At 40.0% G+C, this 18,159-nt stretch overlaps 3 protein-coding genes and 4 non-coding genes across 8 annotated transcripts in view; 2 read left to right on the top strand and 5 right to left on the bottom strand.

The window, feature by feature from the left end:
• Positions 1–1,939: 1,939 nt before the first annotated feature.
• nop58 (NOP58 ribonucleoprotein homolog (yeast)) lies at positions 1,940–6,572 on the bottom strand. Of its 2 annotated transcripts, none has more exons than XM_034151133.1 (15): positions 6,405–6,572; positions 5,825–5,901; positions 5,661–5,713; positions 5,100–5,224; positions 4,888–5,024; positions 4,668–4,732; positions 4,356–4,490; positions 4,058–4,203; positions 3,674–3,800; positions 3,331–3,494; positions 3,105–3,239; positions 2,898–2,959; positions 2,665–2,816; positions 2,456–2,577; positions 1,940–2,368 (listed from the first exon to the last, which is right to left on the bottom strand). In XM_034151133.1, exons 1-15 carry the CDS (start codon positions 6,447–6,449, stop codon positions 2,315–2,317), a joined length of 1,599 nt encoding a protein of 532 aa, XP_034007024.1. In that variant the 5' UTR covers positions 6,450–6,572; the 3' UTR covers positions 1,940–2,314. The 2 variants fall into 2 exon arrangements, with proteins under 2 accessions (XP_034007024.1, XP_034007023.1); XM_034151132.1 differs by having other exon boundaries at positions 2,456–2,580.
• On the bottom strand, positions 3,558–3,640 carry LOC117499257. The gene has a single exon (XR_004557686.1). It is a non-coding gene; the product is annotated as a small nucleolar RNA SNORD11B (small nucleolar RNA).
• Positions 3,879–3,964, bottom strand: LOC117499255. The gene has a single exon (XR_004557684.1). It is a non-coding gene; the product is annotated as a small nucleolar RNA SNORD11B (small nucleolar RNA).
• On the bottom strand, positions 5,408–5,491 carry LOC117499256. The gene has a single exon (XR_004557685.1). It is a non-coding gene; the product is annotated as a small nucleolar RNA SNORD11B (small nucleolar RNA).
• A 588-nt stretch (positions 6,573–7,160) lies between the features above and the next one.
• nufip1 (nuclear FMR1 interacting protein 1) lies at positions 7,161–10,645 on the top strand. The gene is given in 11 exon segments (XM_034151134.1): positions 7,161–7,519; positions 7,812–7,897; positions 7,998–8,102; positions 8,206–8,268; positions 8,349–8,425; positions 8,564–8,656; positions 8,790–8,983; positions 9,267–9,401; positions 9,734–9,936; positions 9,938–9,997; positions 10,085–10,645. Coding segments are annotated over 11 exon segments (1,590 nt in total). The 5' UTR covers positions 7,161–7,281; the 3' UTR covers positions 10,421–10,645.
• A 989-nt stretch (positions 10,646–11,634) lies between these two features.
• The window catches only part of LOC117498918 (cilia- and flagella-associated protein 47-like), a 39,333-nt gene continuing 32,808 nt past the window's right edge, over positions 11,635–18,159 (top strand). Inside the window, exons 1-17 of the mRNA XM_034151092.1 lie at positions 11,635–11,778; positions 12,655–12,812; positions 12,894–13,009; positions 13,353–13,491; positions 13,688–13,772; positions 13,891–14,031; positions 14,117–14,286; positions 14,502–14,608; positions 14,726–14,955; positions 15,048–15,255; positions 15,393–15,621; positions 15,893–16,045; positions 16,130–16,340; positions 16,438–16,525; positions 17,202–17,418; positions 17,487–17,731; positions 17,933–18,063. Of these exons, the coding sequence (XP_034006983.1) occupies positions 11,635–11,778; positions 12,655–12,812; positions 12,894–13,009; positions 13,353–13,491; positions 13,688–13,772; positions 13,891–14,031; positions 14,117–14,286; positions 14,502–14,608; positions 14,726–14,955; positions 15,048–15,255; positions 15,393–15,621; positions 15,893–16,045; positions 16,130–16,340; positions 16,438–16,525; positions 17,202–17,418; positions 17,487–17,731; positions 17,933–18,063 (2,772 nt within the window). The remainder of the gene's footprint in view (positions 11,779–12,654; positions 12,813–12,893; positions 13,010–13,352; positions 13,492–13,687; positions 13,773–13,890; positions 14,032–14,116; positions 14,287–14,501; positions 14,609–14,725; positions 14,956–15,047; positions 15,256–15,392; positions 15,622–15,892; positions 16,046–16,129; positions 16,341–16,437; positions 16,526–17,201; positions 17,419–17,486; positions 17,732–17,932; positions 18,064–18,159) is intronic.
• trnad-guc lies at positions 14,360–14,431 on the bottom strand. Its single transcript has one exon. It is a non-coding gene; the product is annotated as a tRNA-Asp (tRNA).

Consider the following 18,159-nt stretch of genomic DNA (forward strand, 5'->3'; position numbering starts at 1 on the left):
GCAAAGGAGATGTTGGAAAGGAACCCCTTGGAAAACGGTAAAATCATGATGGAAGATGCCTTTACTGTAGGAAATTGAAAGTCTTTGATATTGGCCCAACTTGAGGATTGGTTTGCAATTGAATTCAGCAAGTGCTTCCTGTTGGGGCGGTTGAAGAGGACAAATGCTACAGACTATAACTAAACATGTCATTGAAATCTCATTCAGATTACCCTAAAGCAAAACACTAATGTATTGTTTTCTTCATAAGTGCTTCTCTTTGGGGTTGTCTTGGTTGTGAGGAATTCAACAGAAATATTGTTTCTCAAATGCTCACAATTTGTTGCATCTATTTGTATCTGATTCCATCACATACAATATCATTTCAGTCTTCAGAGTTCAGATTTGGTCATTATGATAACCTTTACAAAAACACTAACTTTGTTCCAATTGTAGTAAGTGCTTTTGTTGGGGTAGTTTTGCTGACCCAGCATCATCCAGCGTGTTATCTATATGTTCATATGCAATGTTTAATTTTACGTTTTTTTTAAGACAACAAGAAAAGTCAGAGAAGATGGTGGAAAACCCCACGTGGAAACTCATAAGCCATGAAGAGTAGCAAGTCTTCGATCCCGTTTGAATTGTGCCACGAATTACACATATGATGTTTGTCAATCTGTAATGGAAACGTGCCATAAAGTGAGCCGGTCCTAACAAGGCCATACCGAGCGAGGCCGAGCGACTCGCGAGGCCGTGTAGTGGAAACGCGCAACCAAACCAGCAAGACTCCAGGATACACATATAATATCAAAAAACATATTTATTATAAATGTATGTCCTGCATAGAAAATGTGAAGTACTTGTTTTATTAGCAACATTTATTTCAAAAGTAAAACAATCTGGCTCTAAATAAAATGGATCCAGTGAGTGTTAATTATTTTTATATTAGTATTATAGAGCAGGAACTTGAATGGTGAATTGTTAAAGGGAGGCGGATATGATGAAGAAAAGGATGGTAGGTATATTTTGTGCAATACAATAGACAAGTTGAAATGGGAGTAAGGCCATGAGAACCAGTGGTGGGGTGCAGGAAATTGTGCATACACGTTTTTTTCTTCTTATAGTTTGACAAAACCTGACATTATTCCAAACCACCAGTTTTTGGGTATCACTTTACAATAAGACTACCCTTATAAAGGGTTTACGAATAGTTTGTAATTCATTTATTAATTAGGTTGTGAACACTTTATAAATCATTAATAAGCTTTTATAAGACATGAGATAAACAGGGCAACTGTGACCGGTTGCTTGCCAAATAGTGAGCCCACATTTATCTGTACTGCTAAGTCTTATATTGGCTACCTAGCTTACTTCATCTTCTTCATCAGCCAGCATCCTTGGTATCTGTTGCTCACTGAGTTGATTCTCACTAGTAGCCAATATAAGGAAAGGCTTAGTCCTCTTGCCAAATAGTGAGCCTGTGTTGATTTATGAAACCTATGTTAGAACTGGTTCTTAATGATTAATAAAGTGTTTACAACCTAATTATAAACCCTTTATGACTCCTTTATAAGGGTAGTCTTATTGTAAAGTCGTACCCCTATATCATATATGTTGTATTTCCACTTTTGTCCATTAAGTTAGCCATTCTATGCAAATTAATTTCTAATTGTGGCATGCTTAAATCAGCCTTCCAACTGCCAGCTCCATAAACCACAATTAGCTCCTGGTAATACCAGAATAGCTGAGGTGAATACATCCTAGTGTTTGAAGTAAACTAGGGTCCTGCTTACAAGCTTTCATTTGCAAAAGGGAGACCAGATTATTTCTTAAGTAGTAATTCTATAAGGGAAATTACAAAATTGGATATAAACTTAAATCACGTACTGCAGTTTACTTTTGCCAATGAATAATCTAAATTATGTTTTTATATTCATACCACGACATTATACACACACAATTTGAGCAAAAAAATGTTTATTTCAGCAGGGCAGGCAGAGGTTCAGACAAAAATATCTATCTACAATGGAATGGGAGAATCTTTCATCCACTCGTTGCTCTGCACTGGTTCTGATACCGATGTGTGACAAATAAAAAACATAAAACCATAAAGGATAGAGGATTAGAATCGTATTGGATATTGTTAAATAAACTGTGATTTCATATCATATCCTAGTCAGATATAAAAGGGAGATCCAAGGATTCTTCAACAGGAACTCTTCTCATGTCCAGAAATAGGCACTTTACAGTTTTGCCCTTGTGAAAATAAATGTATGACACAAAACTAAAATGACATAAAACCTAAGAAAGAAAATATATACACTCTCCACTTGTTTCACTCATCATCTTCATCCTTTGCCTTCTTTTTCTTCTTCTTCTTTTTTGTCGACTGGAGAGAGAAGAACAGAGTCAAACACTGGAACACATCAAACCTCTAATGAATAGTCTGCATTTCAAATGTCCAAATGTCTCTTACCTCCGTTACGGCCATTTCTTCCTCTACTGGTTCCGGCGCTTCAGGTTCCTCTTCTTTCTTGTCCTTTTTCTTCTTCTTTTTCTTGGGCGTCTCTTCTGCTGCTGCTGACGTTTCTGCTTCTTCTTCTACCAAACAGAAAAGATATTGAGCATCATAAACAATATTTTGAGACTAAATCACAAGATAAGGTTCATTCCTGTTCCACCCACCTTCTACTACTGCCTCCTTTTTGGCCTTCTTGGATTTAACCGCCGGAGTTACGGGCGCTTCAGGCTCCTCCTCCTCCACCTCTTCAAACTTCCTCTTCTTTGATGTGGAGGGAATAGTTGAGTCGCCAGATGGATCGTACATTCTCACTTCACTGAGACAACAAAAAAGGGATATTTAACACTTTTCATTGGAAAAATATAATCTTTTCTAAAGAAAACTTTGGATTATTTACCTCTTGTGCTGGTATTTGTCTGCCTTTGCCATTCCTTTGCCTGTTCCACTAATCCTTCGGATCTGAGAAGAAAAGACACAAATGGTTACTTATTTAAGTGGCACGGCAAGAATGAAAGTAGAACATCTGGGAAAATATGTGAAACATTTAGTATACATTGTTATTCAAAATGTGTATGCATTTATGACCAATTTTAGATTGACTTACTCCTTTCTCCTCCAGCTGTCGCAGCCTGGCCTCCAGCTTGGCTCGGTTCTCTGTTCCCATCTCTGCGTTTGTGTCTTCTCCCAGGGCGTCATAGCGAATGGCCAGGGAAGCTTTAGCTGCCAGCATTCTGGAGATCTGGACAGAAAAACACAGCATATGTTTATATGCCAACCAATAGACTGTAATGTTTATTAATCAGTGCAGTTTGGGGACCTTCTGGACTTACCTTTCCCTTATTCTTGGCAGTGGTCTGACCCACTAGGGAGGCGTGGTAAATGAGACCATATTTTGGCGTGTCCTTGCGAGTCTTCAGGGCTCTAAAGAGAGCCTTCTCTGCTCCGAGGATCTGGACCGTGGAGGCCGGATGCTTTGCCAGATTCAGAAGGGAACCTTAAAAACCATCAACAAATAAATACGATGCGCTCACCAGTACCTGCTCATTGGGCCTCTTAACACAAGCTCAGATGAGGTAGTGACTTAAAAACATCAGTCATGATCAGTAAATCGACAATATGTCGTCATCATCACAGCTTGGCTGCCTCTCACACAGCGTCTTCTCTCTGAATCACCTGCATGTGCGATAAGACGTGCGCCCACCAGCTCTCCCACCATGACTGTCAGGTTGGGGGCGATCGCCATCATGCGGTTCTGCAGGTAGTCGTACAGCTGAGCGCGATACTCTGAAATATCAATCACCTATGGAAAAAAGGAGATGGGATTCATATAAGAACTGCCAGCACATAACCAAAGAAAGAGTTTAAAGGGGTCCTATAGTGACAGTTCAGATGAGGTAGTGACTGAAAAACCCACATGTTGCGTTTCAGGATAAAAGACAAATGTCATCATCATCACCACTGTCTCTTCAGTTCTCCAAAATTCAACAGTGTACATTTTATAAATATATATATATATATATTGGTATAACGGTTAAACTAGGTAAGGAAGCGACATACCTGATCACACAGGTGCCCGATGTTGCCAATGTCCTGTTCTGACACTTCTGTTCCCATGGAGATCTCTGCAGCCAGTTTAACCTCGGCCTCGATTTCCTCAGGCAGGATGTCAGACAGATCAGAGGCGGCCACGTTTGTGCGTTCACCTGCAGATACACGGACACATTAGGATACTCAGGAATGTATAACCAACAGCCTGCAATAATATCACTAACAGTTTAAAATATGGGAAGTTTGACTATGCAAGGGATATCTACCGAAATGTGTTATTGAGTTTAAATGCAGATTATTTTCTTACCGATTTTGCGGACAAATTTGCAGTAGGCCAAGTTGTCTGTGATAATCTTTCCCACCTCTGGAAAGTGCCAGCCGTACCACTCTCTGCAGCGCATGATGTAGTTGTTCAGCTCCTTATCCAGGTCATCCAACAGAGCTGAAGAGAGGGGGAAAAACTCAAACGTTAGGCTGCATATTCAAATACACAACAGTCACATCTCTGATTGTGATTGTATTTCTGATATATTGGGAAAACAGTCTTTAAATGAATTGATAGTGAAAACTAATATCAATCATCGTATAATATTATTAACTGTATAAAAATACAACTTACAGATGGCCTGCACAATCATAGTGTCCACCTTGTCAGGACTGAACTTCAGCTTGTAGCGAGATAAACTGCAAAACAGAGACAAGAAGCGTCATTCATTTGTTATTTCACACAGTAAGCGGCTTATGATCTTTCCAAAGGGACATTGCTGCCTCAGTGGTAGTGACGAATGCTGAGAAGCAACGACATTATTTATACAACATCGTATCTTTGTGCAATCTACCTGTGAGCTAATCCCAGAGACATGGCACTGATCTCTTTGGGAGGGAGTCCAGTGACGAGGCTCTCTATCTGACTCCTGATGCATCTCATCAGTTCAGCCACTACAGGGCTGTGGATACAGGCCAGTTCCATCTTTTCCTGAGAAATAGAACATGTTAGATCCATAATACCACTTAGCTACCGATTTATAAAGATGATTGTTAAGTCACTTACTTTAATAACGCCACCGAGTTTTGCATCACTGATGGCCAGCTGCTCATGAGCTTCCTTTGCAACAACCTTCTTCAGCAATTTCTTCAAACTCTTTCCAATTTTCCCCTCGGTCATGGCAGTGGCAGCTGTAGGGAAGAGGTAGAGAATACTTCATTAAATACTACAACTACATAAACTGATCCAAATTAGGGAAACAGACAATTTAATATGCCCTAAAGGAATTTTTGTAAGTGACGAATACTGTGTAATAGATCAGTTTAATCTCATTTGTACATTTAGTGCGCAAAGAGTTTAAAGGAGTCCTATAGTGACAGTTCAGATGAGGTAGTGACTGAAAAACCCACATGTTGCGTTTCAGGATAAGACAAATGTCGTCATCATCACCACTGTCTTTTCAGTTCTACAAAATTCAACAGTGTACATTTGATAAATTAGTATATATTGGTGCAAAGGTTAGTTGTTTTTTAAAAGGATAAATAAAGGTTTGAAATGAAAAGGGCTAATTTTCCTCTAAATGATAATTAAACTTGGTGGTCTCAGTGGTAAAACATATGTAATTACCTGCTAAGGCCTCTGTTGTGTCCTGAAATTTCTCAAAGTGCTTCAGCTTCACACTGGCAGGAGAAAAACAAAAAATAATTTATAGACATTTATCCAATTTACTTGAGCCAAAATGTATTACATGGCGACATCTTGCTTTGGTTAGAAGCACATTCAACACTTACATTTTGTTAGCCTTTTCAGGAGTATCAAACTCCTTGTACAAGCTGTCGATCTCTTGCAGCTTGGACTCATCAAGGACCTGAAATGTAACAGAGACTCTCAGTTAGTAATCATGCATTAATAAAGATTAGGAGAGATGCACAAGTACAAAAAACACTGGTATGAAAATGTGTATTTAGCTAAGTTGTCTTATTCTCTCAATATGTAATGCTGATCCTATAACATCATACATATATAAGTAAATGTTTAGTATGTATTTGAAGATTGACAAGTAGAGAGTCACATAAGCTAGTCCCCACATGCACACGTGGTTACAAGGCCTGCAGAGTGGCAACGTGCATTAGCTTGAGCCTTAACTTAAACCACTCCTGTACAAGCAAAAACATTACATTTGCTCATTAATATAGTCGAATGTAATTTAAAACATAGTTGTCATTTAGCTTACTATCACTAACGTTAACTACAGTTGAAAAGAAGCGACACAGTCTGTGGGTAAGTAGCTGTGAAGCTAACCAATGCTAACTCATGTGTAATAATTCCTCGTTTTTTTTTAATGACATTAAACAGAAGTCAAATACATACTTTGAATATGGCATATCCAGCGGCGGTCTCGAATAAGACGAGCATTTTGGCAGCAAAATGTGTGCGCTCTCTTAGTTGAGAGCCTCCAGGTACTTCACGAAGTCACCACGCTGCTGCACTCTGAGGAACACACGCGGCGAGAGGGAGAAAACTGCTGTGTTGCCACTTCCGCTCAGACGGTATCCCCCGAATCAGAAAAAGATCTCTCTTTTTTTTTAATCGATATTTCGGATGATTTTGAAAGTATTCCTTGCATTTAAGTTTTTCAAAGATAGAAAAAAAATACCTTGATGTATTTACATTAATGGCATGGTTTAATGCTGCAAATCTACATTTCATTTAAATGTTATCAACAATTTAAAATAAATCCCAGCTTACTTAAAACACCTCTTAAACTTCCTTCTGCGTCTTTAAAAAAGCAACGTATGGTGCTCTATGCAGTGAATGTTTACTTCACTTAAAGCTTCTTAGCATCATGTATATAAATCTATGATATAAATACATTCCACATGCGTTTTCTCCTCAACCTGGCAACCTCAGGAGATTGAGTTGTGTGTTTAATCTCGCGAGAAGTTTCGCAAACATACCGGTATTTCGAATTCAAATGTTTAAGCTAGGCTTTTTGACACAGATAAAACAGCATAACAGAGTATGTCATGTGCATATTTTAACAAAACAACCACTAAGGATGATAGCTATCGCTCATATTTGTTATTTTGTTTGTTGTGGTTATAAATGTATGTCCTTCCTGCTCTCGCGGAAGTGACGTACGTGTGTCTATAGCAAAACATGCACATGTGAGAGCTGCGTGGTGAGAAACCCAGATTTACTCAATTTAATTCACTCTTGACGCAACGAAAGATTTAAGGGGTGAAGTATGAATGAACCGAGGCACTATCCTCCGCCGGACTTCAGTTGTCCCCCTCCAGACTTCATCCAGCCCTTCCAGCAGCAGCAGCAGCAGCCCGGCTCCAGCAGCTTCCACCCCAGCATGTGGAGCTGGGGAGAGACGCCCGAGCCCACCTGGGAGTCCAGGGGCCAGGCTGGGTGGCATACAGGAGCAGGCTTTGGTCCTCCATCTGGCCGTGGAGACTATGGATCAAAACGTCCACATGGTCACTAGCATTTACTATTCAATTATTACATGATGAGGAGTTAATGCATCTACTTGGCCCTATTACTAATGACTTTTCTTAGACAAACCAATATCTAAAAACACTGTGTGAAAGTATTAAAGTGTTACTCTGCCAATGTTTGGAACGGGCAATCTCTGAGCCCAATATGTGATTACTTAGATTACATCTCTCATATGCCATCAGGGTAATTGCTAACATGACATAATTTACTTGAGAGCCATCATGTGAATGTCACATCATTAAAATTGAGGTGTTGATGTATTGTCTTCAGGTCAAAACTTTAACCGTGGAGTGCATCATGGAGGAAATCGAGGTGGAGGACAGAATTATGGAGCCCCCAACAATTATGGGAAAAAGGTATCCATCTGTTCGAACATTGTTGTTGTAATCGGGACCTTAATAGTGTTTGTCATACATTCTGCTCTACATTGTGAACTAATCCATCTATAATCCACAGCAGAAAAATAAGAAAGAGCCAGAGTTTTCACATTTTTGTGACACTTGTGACCGGAGCTTCAAAAACCAGGAGAAGTACGATGAACATGTTTCTCAACACGTAAAGGTAATTTGATATATCTATCAAGTATATTCTGCTTTCTTACATGTCATTTATGAAAATCAGTATTCCCGATTCACTGACTAACTCCATCACATCTCTTGCCTAGTGTTCTGTTCCTGACTGCAGCTTCACGGCTCATGAAAAAGTAGTCAGCATCCACTGGAAAAACGTAGGTGTAACACCTGGCTGTTTATCTGAAACTCAGTATTTTCCTTTACTGAAATCAGTCTTTTTCTATCCTGACTGCAGAACCATGCACCAGGCGCTAAAAGAATCAAGTTGGACACAGAAGATGAGATTGCAAAATGGAGAGAGGAGAGGCGCAAGTCAGTATTCACAAATACATTTTTGCGTTAATCCATCTTTTAATGTTGTATATACATAGCTTTTGCCTATGATGTCTACTTCCAAACAGCTGAACATGATGATTCTTGTTTAACTTGGGTCTTAATGTGTCTCCCCAGACATTATCCAACACTTCAGAATATTGACAAGAAGAAGAAAGTGATGGATGAGCGTGAGCAGACAGGAGCTGTTCTAGACACAGCTCAGTTTGGGTAAATATTTGATCATTTGGTTTGTAAGTTATGTATTTCGCACTGGATCTTTCTTGTTTTTTCTGTAATTGCAAAAAGAAACAACAGTACCTTTTGTATCTAAATCTAAACTCTAATATTTTTTTATTCCCAGCCGAATGAGGGGCAGAGGCAGAGGGCGGGGGCGAGGTCGAGGTCAAGGACGGGGCTGGGGTAACAGAGGGTCCCATGAGCAACACCCTCGAGGCCCTCACCCATCAGACAGCAGTGCCACAGAGAGACCCCCCCCTCTCACCCAGCCCCGCAGAGATGAGGATCCTCTGGGAGCACTCGCCAGCAGTGATCATGGTGAGTGATTCGGACATATACTTGGCATTGTATTCAAACAACACTGTTAACAGTCAGTGGAAATATGTTATTGTGCATTTTTTCTCAAGTCTGTTTATTTGTTGAGGTCTGATACTAATTCAAATGACTGTTGGTTTGATGTTAATTATAGACATATTTCAAAAATTCTGATCACCAAAACCACAAGAGGTCCTTGTGCATAACGTCATAGATGAAAAATCTTGATGCCGTGGAGATAACATCTGTAAAGGTAACTTGTGTACATTTTAATCTGTGCTTCCAGATTCTGACCGAGAGGAACCCGCCCCTCAATCCAAAGCTGGTGCCCTCATTGTGCCTCCCAAGCAGATGAGCTCCGCTCTGGGCTCCCTGGTGGCCAACTACGGCTCCATGAGTGAAAGTGATGAGGGACCAGAAGGTACGTTTACCAACATCCTCAATCTGCACATAAAATACAACTTTAAAAAACCTTACAAAACAAAAAAGAACTTTTCCCTGTCTCCTAAATTGAGCAATTATAGAAGATCTGCTTACTATACTATATTTAAATAACAAATCTTTTGTCATGAGTAATTAAATCACAGATAATAATTGAATTTTACCGAAGACTAGCTTTATGATTGATAATTTGGTTTTATTCTGTTGACAGAGGAGGTGTATATACATTCATGGGCAAAGCACATATTATGGAATTGCATGTCAAAGGAAAAACACAAAAATATATTGATCATATTTTTCCTCTTGTTGCAGAGACCCCTATTAAAAGAGCTAAAGACCTTGTGAAAGAAAACCAGGCTCTCCTAAACACAATACCCCCTAAGGATAGAGGACCCTCGAGAGGCCCGGCATCCTCTTCACAGGTTACACAGGGTCACAAAGATGCACATCCTAACAACGCCCATCACACACATAACAACAGAAGAGGAAGAGGGGGCAGAGGACGAGGAGGCAGGGGGGGGTAGAGGAGGGTACCAAGATACACCGCAGGCACGTCGTCCCACTTTACTTGAGATGGTAAGATTACATAAGCATATTTCACTGGATTTTAAATTGTCTAGATAATGCATCTTCTCAGCCCTCACAAATCTCTCTATTTTCTAGCTACTGGCCGCAGATATCCGCCACGAAAGGAATGTCCTCCTGCAGTGTGTGCGCTATGTTGTCCGAAACAACTTCTTCGGCCTGGAGAGCAGACCTCAGAATAAGGAAAGGATTAAGGAAAAAGTCCCACATGTAATCCCAACTGAAGAGCAGGAAGTGAGGAAGGAAAAGCCGACAGAAAAGGACAGGGCTGTGTCTCCTTCTCCTGTTGATGAAGAATCATCTGTCAAAGACTGCCACAGCCTCCATCTGATGGACACAGATACAATCACACCTACCTCTAATATTTATGATGATGAAGATGAAATATGGGAGAGCCCTGGAGCTATGTCCTAGCAAATTACTTAAATTAATAAATGTAATTGTGTTCTCAATCGGAAAGGTAAGACACTAGTCTTACACAAGTTGGTGTTAATAATTTTTTTTTTTTTTAAGAACGGTCAAATTTTTCTGTGGTGTTAGTTTGACTAACAATATTCAGTTATATTTTTGTAAAATATTACATACTGCAGAAATACATTTTTTCTTATTAATAAATAAAATCAACTATATTGACCAGTTTACCTTTGTGAAAACCTTGGTTTAATATTATTGTAAGCTTTAATTATCGGAAGGCTATATGTAAATGATTTGCTGTGTAGATTTTGAAAGGAAGCCGGAGAGTCTCTGGTTCAAGTCCCCGATCAGACTAAGTACAGACTTTCGAATAGTCTCATGGTGCCTGCCGAGAGGCCTTTGAGCCAATCACTGTCCCCCACACTGCTCACAGGGTGGTGTGTAGTTGCTCTTAAATGCAGTGTCGAAATGTCATCATGTTTGACGATTAGAAGTTGATTTGATTCCTCCATATCTGTGTACAGTTGATTGAGAAAATTAAAGAAAATCCATGATAACTATAGTTAATAACACCTTTTTATTATGTAATATTTGCAATAACACAAATATAATGAGAAATGTAGCTTCATATAAAGATTTTCTTAGTTTTGGGTCCAAATATGAGATTTCATCATTCAAATCATTGTTATACCATTATAGATAAACGCTGACAAAGGGGCTGAGATTAATGAGACATTTTATATATATATATATTTTTTAAAACAGCCGAGGATTTTTTATGATAATCTGTATTGACAATCCTGAAATCCTAAGGTACTTTGGATTTGTAAGCAAAGGTGGTAAGTAACTAAGTACATTTACTCAAGTAGTGTACCTAAATACAATTTTGTACTTGTACTTTCCTTGAGTATATCTATCTATCACCTGAGTATTTCCATTTGAGAGATCTGAGTATTTCTTCCACCTCTGTAAGGTTGTTTCTCCACTTTCAACAGCTGCACCCTCCACCTGCACACGCGCTGCCACTAGAGTCGCACTGGTCGCCTAGAAACCACCTGAGTCTCACTTAACCTAGCAACAGTACAGTTGACTATCGGTATGCGAGCCAGCAAGTCGACGAAACTGCACGATCATTATTTTTAATGTAAGTTACGTTAATGAGAATACATTTGTGACGTCTGTAGGTCAGTATTACTGTCATGTGAAGTGATATCATGGCTGGAAGTTGTGTTCGAGTTGACCCACGCTGTGTCGAGTTCAACGACGTGCAAGTCGGACAGATTTACAAGACTACCATCACGGCAACAAATGTTGGAAAAGCTTCGACGAAAATACGGTTTGAAAAGCCTGGGTTAAAGGTAAAGCAAACACATACAGTCTGTAAAGTAAACACATATGTTTTGTTTGTATCAATTTACAAGCTAATCTATACGAAATAATTAAATTAAATTAAAATGACGCAACGATAGCTTAGTTGCAATGCCGTTATGCTAGCTAAATTCGGGTTGAGCTAGCTAAAACTTATTCAATAAATTATGCTAATATTAGCTCATTTTCTAAGGTCTATTTTACCATCATATACGTTATTTCCCTTTCTCCTTTTTAAAACAGTTTGCATTGTTATAAGAGAGTCTTAGTATGTTCTATCTACTCTAAAATTGTCCATCCATTAATTACATTCTAATTGCTTTTTACCACTAGCAAACACCACGTGCCAGAAATTATGCTAACGTTAGCTAATTACCATTACTTAGCACTATCTATCCATCTATCTATCCATCTATTTATCCATCTATCTATCTATCTATCTATCTATCTATCTATCTATCTATATATATATATATCTATCTATATATCTAATAATAGTAATATAGTTATAAATGTCTATTATAACAATGACGTAACAATGGCCACATCATTTTGCTAACATTAGCTTAATTGCTGTTACACTGGCTAAAATCTCACCCAGGAGAATTTCCAATGTATTTTACTGACATTGTGCTTTTTTTGTCACAAGAGTGTCTTAGTATGTTCTATTTACTCTAAAAGTGTCCTATTAATTATTTACTTTATCTGAGTAAATTGTATAAGCATTTAATTAGAATAGTTAGATGTGTGCATCTCTGTTTTAGAATGTTCTCTAAATGGTAAATCAATATGTGTCACCAATGTGGTTATTTTGTGATTATTTCCCTTTTCTCCCTCATCTTTTCCATCTTTTTGTTGTTGTGCAGTTGTTTAAGTTCACAGCATCTACCTTGGCCAAGGTGGTGGCTCCAGGTCTGTCTGTGAGCGGCCTGCTGGAGTTTACTCCAGAGGAGGAGGAGGAGGTCAGAGACTGCCTTCTGATTCATATAGATGATGTAGAAACCATCACAATTCCACTGATGTGGTAAGCGAGCTGAGGGACCAAACACTTTACGTGTCAAATGTTCAAGCATTCATTTGACATTTTAACGCCTTGCTCCTCCAGGTTTCCCAGGGTTTTTTCCTTCCAAATGGACTCAGTGCTAGACTTTGGGTGTATTGCTGCAAGCAGTCGGTTGATCAGCAAACAGCACCAAATAACCAATCAGGGATCAGCACCTGGTAAATTAAGCATTTCATTCATTCTTCTTCTAATCTAAGTATGTAACCTTATATTTTTTCAAAACATAGACTCACGGGACCCATCACATTTATTTTGCCATAGTTATGCTATTATTCTATCCTAAGAAGTATTACAAAGTCTTAACATTCAAAACATTTATACTTAAAAGATTGCAGATACTCTGTACATTTTTATAAATGCAGTGACCTGTTTATAGAAAATACCCAGCCAGGTATAAACTGTTAACCTCTTATAACCCATGAACTCTCTCAAGTAGTATGTACTCTTTCCTTAAAATACTCCATGAGATTATTTGTATTTATTTTCTTGTGTGCATTGAAGGTGTGTTCCAGGTTCAGTACAGTGGAGACGCCTCAGTCAAACTCTCTCCCTGCAGTGGAGTCATTGCAGCTGGTGCCACCCAGTGGCTTAAAGTGGAGCTGCGCACAGACAGACCAAGGCACATTGATGAAAAGGCTATGTAAGAAATCATTTACACCAACATACCTGTGAACACATATAGAATATCAAGGGATTGGACACTAAATGCTTAGTCACAATTTCAAGGTGGTTTGATTTTTTATAAAATCACTTCTCAGAAAGTGGCCAAATACTGTTCTTTGAGTATACACTGTGCACTTGTACTCTACCTGCCTCTAACCCTCCTTTTTTTCCAGGGTGAAACTGGAGAATTGCTCTGCTGTAGTTCTCAACATAAAGGCTGAGGTGGTGGAACAGCATCTTGAGGTTTTTGACCGAAAGGTAATTCAGTCAAAGTGGAATTTGTATTGTTCCTATCATTGATACTCCATTCATCGTTGTTGCTTTCCCCCTCTTACTGGTTTTCCTGTTAAGACACTTTAATCTCTTGTGTTTGTAGGGCAATCCACTCTCTTGTCTGTGGTTTGGACCTGTATACTTTGGAACGTCCCATGTGGAGAATGTGGTTCTGAGAAATAATGCGCCCGAGGCATGTGACTGGGTCTGCCTGCTGCAGGATACGGCTGCTGGGATTGAGGTGGTGAGTAATTCCATCAGGGAAAGTTGGTGCCAATCAGCAAATATTGTGTTTAATCAAGATTATGTCTACTGTGATGGCTGTGTAGGGAACAGACCTCCAGAAGAGCACAGACGCCGCCCTGCTGGAGAGAATGCAGAAGAGCAGTTCAGTCACCCGTGACGTCTCTCAGGTCTTGGTGTGTGTTCCCAAACAGGGCCGACTGGGACCGTATGGAAAAACCACTGTGGCAGTGTGCTTCAGCCCTCAATGCAAGAGGTAAATTGTCTGTGAATATGTCTGAAAACATAAGAAAAGTTACTATTATGGCGTTGAAAATGAAAAATTGTACCTCCCCGTCGGGGAATTGAACCCCGGTCTCCCGCGTGACAGGCGGGGATACTGACCACTATACTAACGAGGAGCACGCAACAAAAAGGGGCGTGGCCTCTGTTATACTTTGAACTGCACACTGTTTCACAACCATTTTTTAGCAGACGGGAAGAGAAGAAGCTTGATTACTGGGCCAGCAGACAAGACTACTGTCTCTTCCTGCTGTTTGAGTCATTGGGAAGCAGATATGGCTTCGTTCACCATGATGGTACTCACAATACACATAGACACACACAGTTCATATAACTAAATAAGCAGATTATCCAGTAATACATTAACTGATGATTCAAGATAGATCAGACTGATCTTTTCTTGGTCTCTTTAGGTAAAAGCAGTGTGGAGCTGGCAGTGACAGGCTCTGGACTGCCTGTGTGTCTGGTGCCCAGTCCCTCTCATATATATGATTTCCTCACTTGTGTGCTGGGCCAAAGTGTGGACCTGCTGTGTGTGCTTCAGAACCTCTGTCCTCAACTTCCTGTCAATTTCCGCTTCCAAAAGTTAGCACATTTCTCCACCAAGCCCTCCTCTGGGACTATTGCTCCTGGACAATGCCAGGTAAGGATTACGATTGATTCCATTACTCATTTATAGCATCAAAGTGGAGCAGCACATTTGGGAACCTTTTTTCTTTCTGTTGCATTCCTTAGGATGTGGTCTTATCTTTCACTGCACGCCAGCAAGGGAGCTTTCAGGTGTGTCAGAAGCTAGATGTCTTGGGTCCTGCTGTTCAGAGAGAAGGCATCACTGCTGATTCTGTTCATGAACTTGAGCTTCACAGCTTCCACACAATTACTCTAAACCTGTCCGCTGTCTGCTGCAATGAGACCACACACCGTGTCCCTCAACTGAATCCTGGTGAGTATTGAAGGATAAATCCCATTGAAATTGTTGTTGGTCTTGTTCTTCCCATGTTATTTGTTGACACACTTGAAAAGTATGTTTATGAAAAACATCTTGAAAAATGTTCTTGTCCTGCTTTAATTGCTTCACAGGCATCACTCCAGCAGTGACTAATCCAACTGGATCACTCCCTCATGTTCGGTCAAGTGTCCTGGCTCGCTGTCGTGAGATGGTGCCTCATGCTGTCCTCAGTGCCGGCAAAACACTACTCCATGAACATCGCAGGCAGAGGAGTCAAAACACAGGGGCTGAGGAGTTCCTGGCCTTTCCTAATGACCGAGCCATGAGTATCAGGCCTGCCTCTGCACACCAACAGTACAGGTAGAGGTTCAAGAAACTCTACTTCACAGCCAAATTGTCGTATGTGTTTGAAACATTCAAATACAGCAAATCAAACTTCCAAATATTTTACATATTGGAGATTTTTTTATAAACCTTACAAACTAAATATTATTTAGATAATCAGAAAAATAAGTAAATGTTGAATTTGGTTTCTAAAACTATATTTGATGTGTTAATTGCTATAGCAGCAAATGGTCATTTTGTTGTTAAAGATTCCAGTTATAAAGACTTTGTGTTTAATCGTGGTTAGGACCATCTTCACTGGTGTACACCGCTATAGCTATGTGGACACCAACTACGCCTTTACTGATGAAGAGGAGAAGCAGAGGCAGCGGCAGCGACAGATTTACAGCGACTTCATCGTACAGCTCAGACATACACGCCTACAGAAACAAAAAGAGAGGTAGGTTGTCTCATAAGTTGTCTTTTTTTTTGTCATACATTTTGTGAATGAAAAGTAAAGTAAGACCTTTTTTTTGGTTATTAGACAGCTGGAAAAAGGGGTAGAAGATGTGGACATTTGCATTGTTCCCTCTCAAGGGCTTGATCCACCTAGAGTCCGCATCAGCGACCTGGAGAGCAGTAATATCTCAGAGACCAAGCCAAACTATCGCCAAGCTTCCTCAGCAGCTAAACACAGCTCCAAGCAAGACATGACATCTGTCACCCGGCAGGTTAACAGTCAGGTTAGATCAATGGTGGTCAAAAGTTAACTATTAAAGAGTTGAATTTAATGCACATTCATGGGAGGATTCTTTTTTTTAGCTGATTTTTAATCACCTGCTTTCTCTCTAGGCAATGAGTGCAGTTCCCTCTACCAGCCAGGAGGTGGCAGACTGCAACAGGACTCTGACAGCTCAGGAGCTTTACCAAGTTTTCATAGGCAAGAATCAATTCAAAAGTGCTACAGTAACTATTTCTTATGTTACCATGTGTACAATATGTATGAAGAGTTTTCAGGGTGTCCGCGGGGTCTTAAAAAGTATTAAAAGTTGATGGATCAATTTAGCGAAAATTAAGGCTATTAAAAAGTATTAAACGGCATTTTCCAAGGTATTACATTTTGTAGCTTATTTTCAATAAGTATATAAATTGTCCAAAGAGGTTGTATTCTACAGTCTGCCTGAATGTAATCATTGCGTAGGTGTGTAGTGTGATTCTGTGTAGTTTATTTATGGCATCCCGTTGGATCTGACGTCATCTGAACAGGACATCGCACGCTCACTGCTTGATAGCGCGCGAAGGTCCGTTTACGCCGGTTGTTAAACAACATCGTTATGGGGAAATGCAAGTCTGCGTCCAAATGGTTGGACGATAAGGAGGAAGGACACTCAATACTGTATATAGTAAATGTGAGGTAAAGTGTGTCACCAATGTAACCGGTTAAAACTCGAAGGGGCGATGAGGTCTTAAAATGTATGGAAAGGGTCTTAAAAGGTATTACATTTGACTTCAGGATTCCTGCATATACCCTGTTTTTAGTCATCAAGTTATTAAGCAAAACTTAAGTGAAGAGGAATTGTTTTGTGAAAAAGGCTAAAACACTATTTTCTCATTAGGTCCATTGTTAGTGGACTTTGGGGAGGTGTGTGTGCAGTCAGTGTGTGTTCAGAAGCTGGATCTGGTCAATCATCTGCCCGCGTTTGTCTGGGTGCAGCTGGAGGTGGACTACCCTGAGCTGCAGGGCTCTTCCCCCCTCTCCTATGTCCTGCCCCCCAACTCCCTCACCACCCTACCACTGACCTTCCAAAGCACCAAGCTCGGACACTTCTACAGGTTGGTGCAGGAAGCAGAAATCAATGGTTGCGGTTCAAGTGCATTATAAACATACTTCTTTCCTCCAGACCTGTATCCTACTCTGTGAACCAGCAACAACCGGGTCAGATTCTGGTCCAGGCCCAGGTCGTCCCCTTGGCTCTGGAGCTGTCCACTACCCTGCTGGTGCTCCGCCCTTCCCACACTCTGCTTGCTGGATCAGGATACAGGAGCTCAGTTACCGTTAGAAACCAGCGTAACCAGGCTGCAGAATTCACATGGAGACCAGTAGTTACAGAAAGTGGCATCCTGTTCTCCATTCGACCAGCTACAGGTGCAAAATGTGTCAGAATGTCACATTGCTTTTCTCCCTACCTGTAGTATATGTCTATATATATATATATATATATATATATATATATATATATATATATATAAGAACATTCATTTTTAATAAACATTCTTAATAAGTAGATTTGCCTATTTTAACTACTGCTAAGATAGCAAATCTCCCCCCCCCCCCCCTCCTCCACAGGTACAATCGAGCCATACAGGGAATTGGACTGCGAAGTAGTGTGGCATCCCTCCTTCTCCTCCTCATCAAAAGGAGACTTTGACCTCTGCGTCCATGAGGGCAACACACAACGCCTGCACTGTGTTGCTAAGGTCTGGCTTCTATAATAGGAAAGATAACTTAGTATTAAATAAATCTGTCCTTGAATGTTTGGGATAGGGTTTCTATATATACATCTATCCATATAA

Source organism: Trematomus bernacchii, unplaced genomic scaffold, assembly GCF_902827165.1.
Source record: "Trematomus bernacchii unplaced genomic scaffold, fTreBer1.1, whole genome shotgun sequence".
NCBI lineage: Eukaryota > Metazoa > Chordata > Actinopteri > Perciformes > Nototheniidae > Trematomus > Trematomus bernacchii.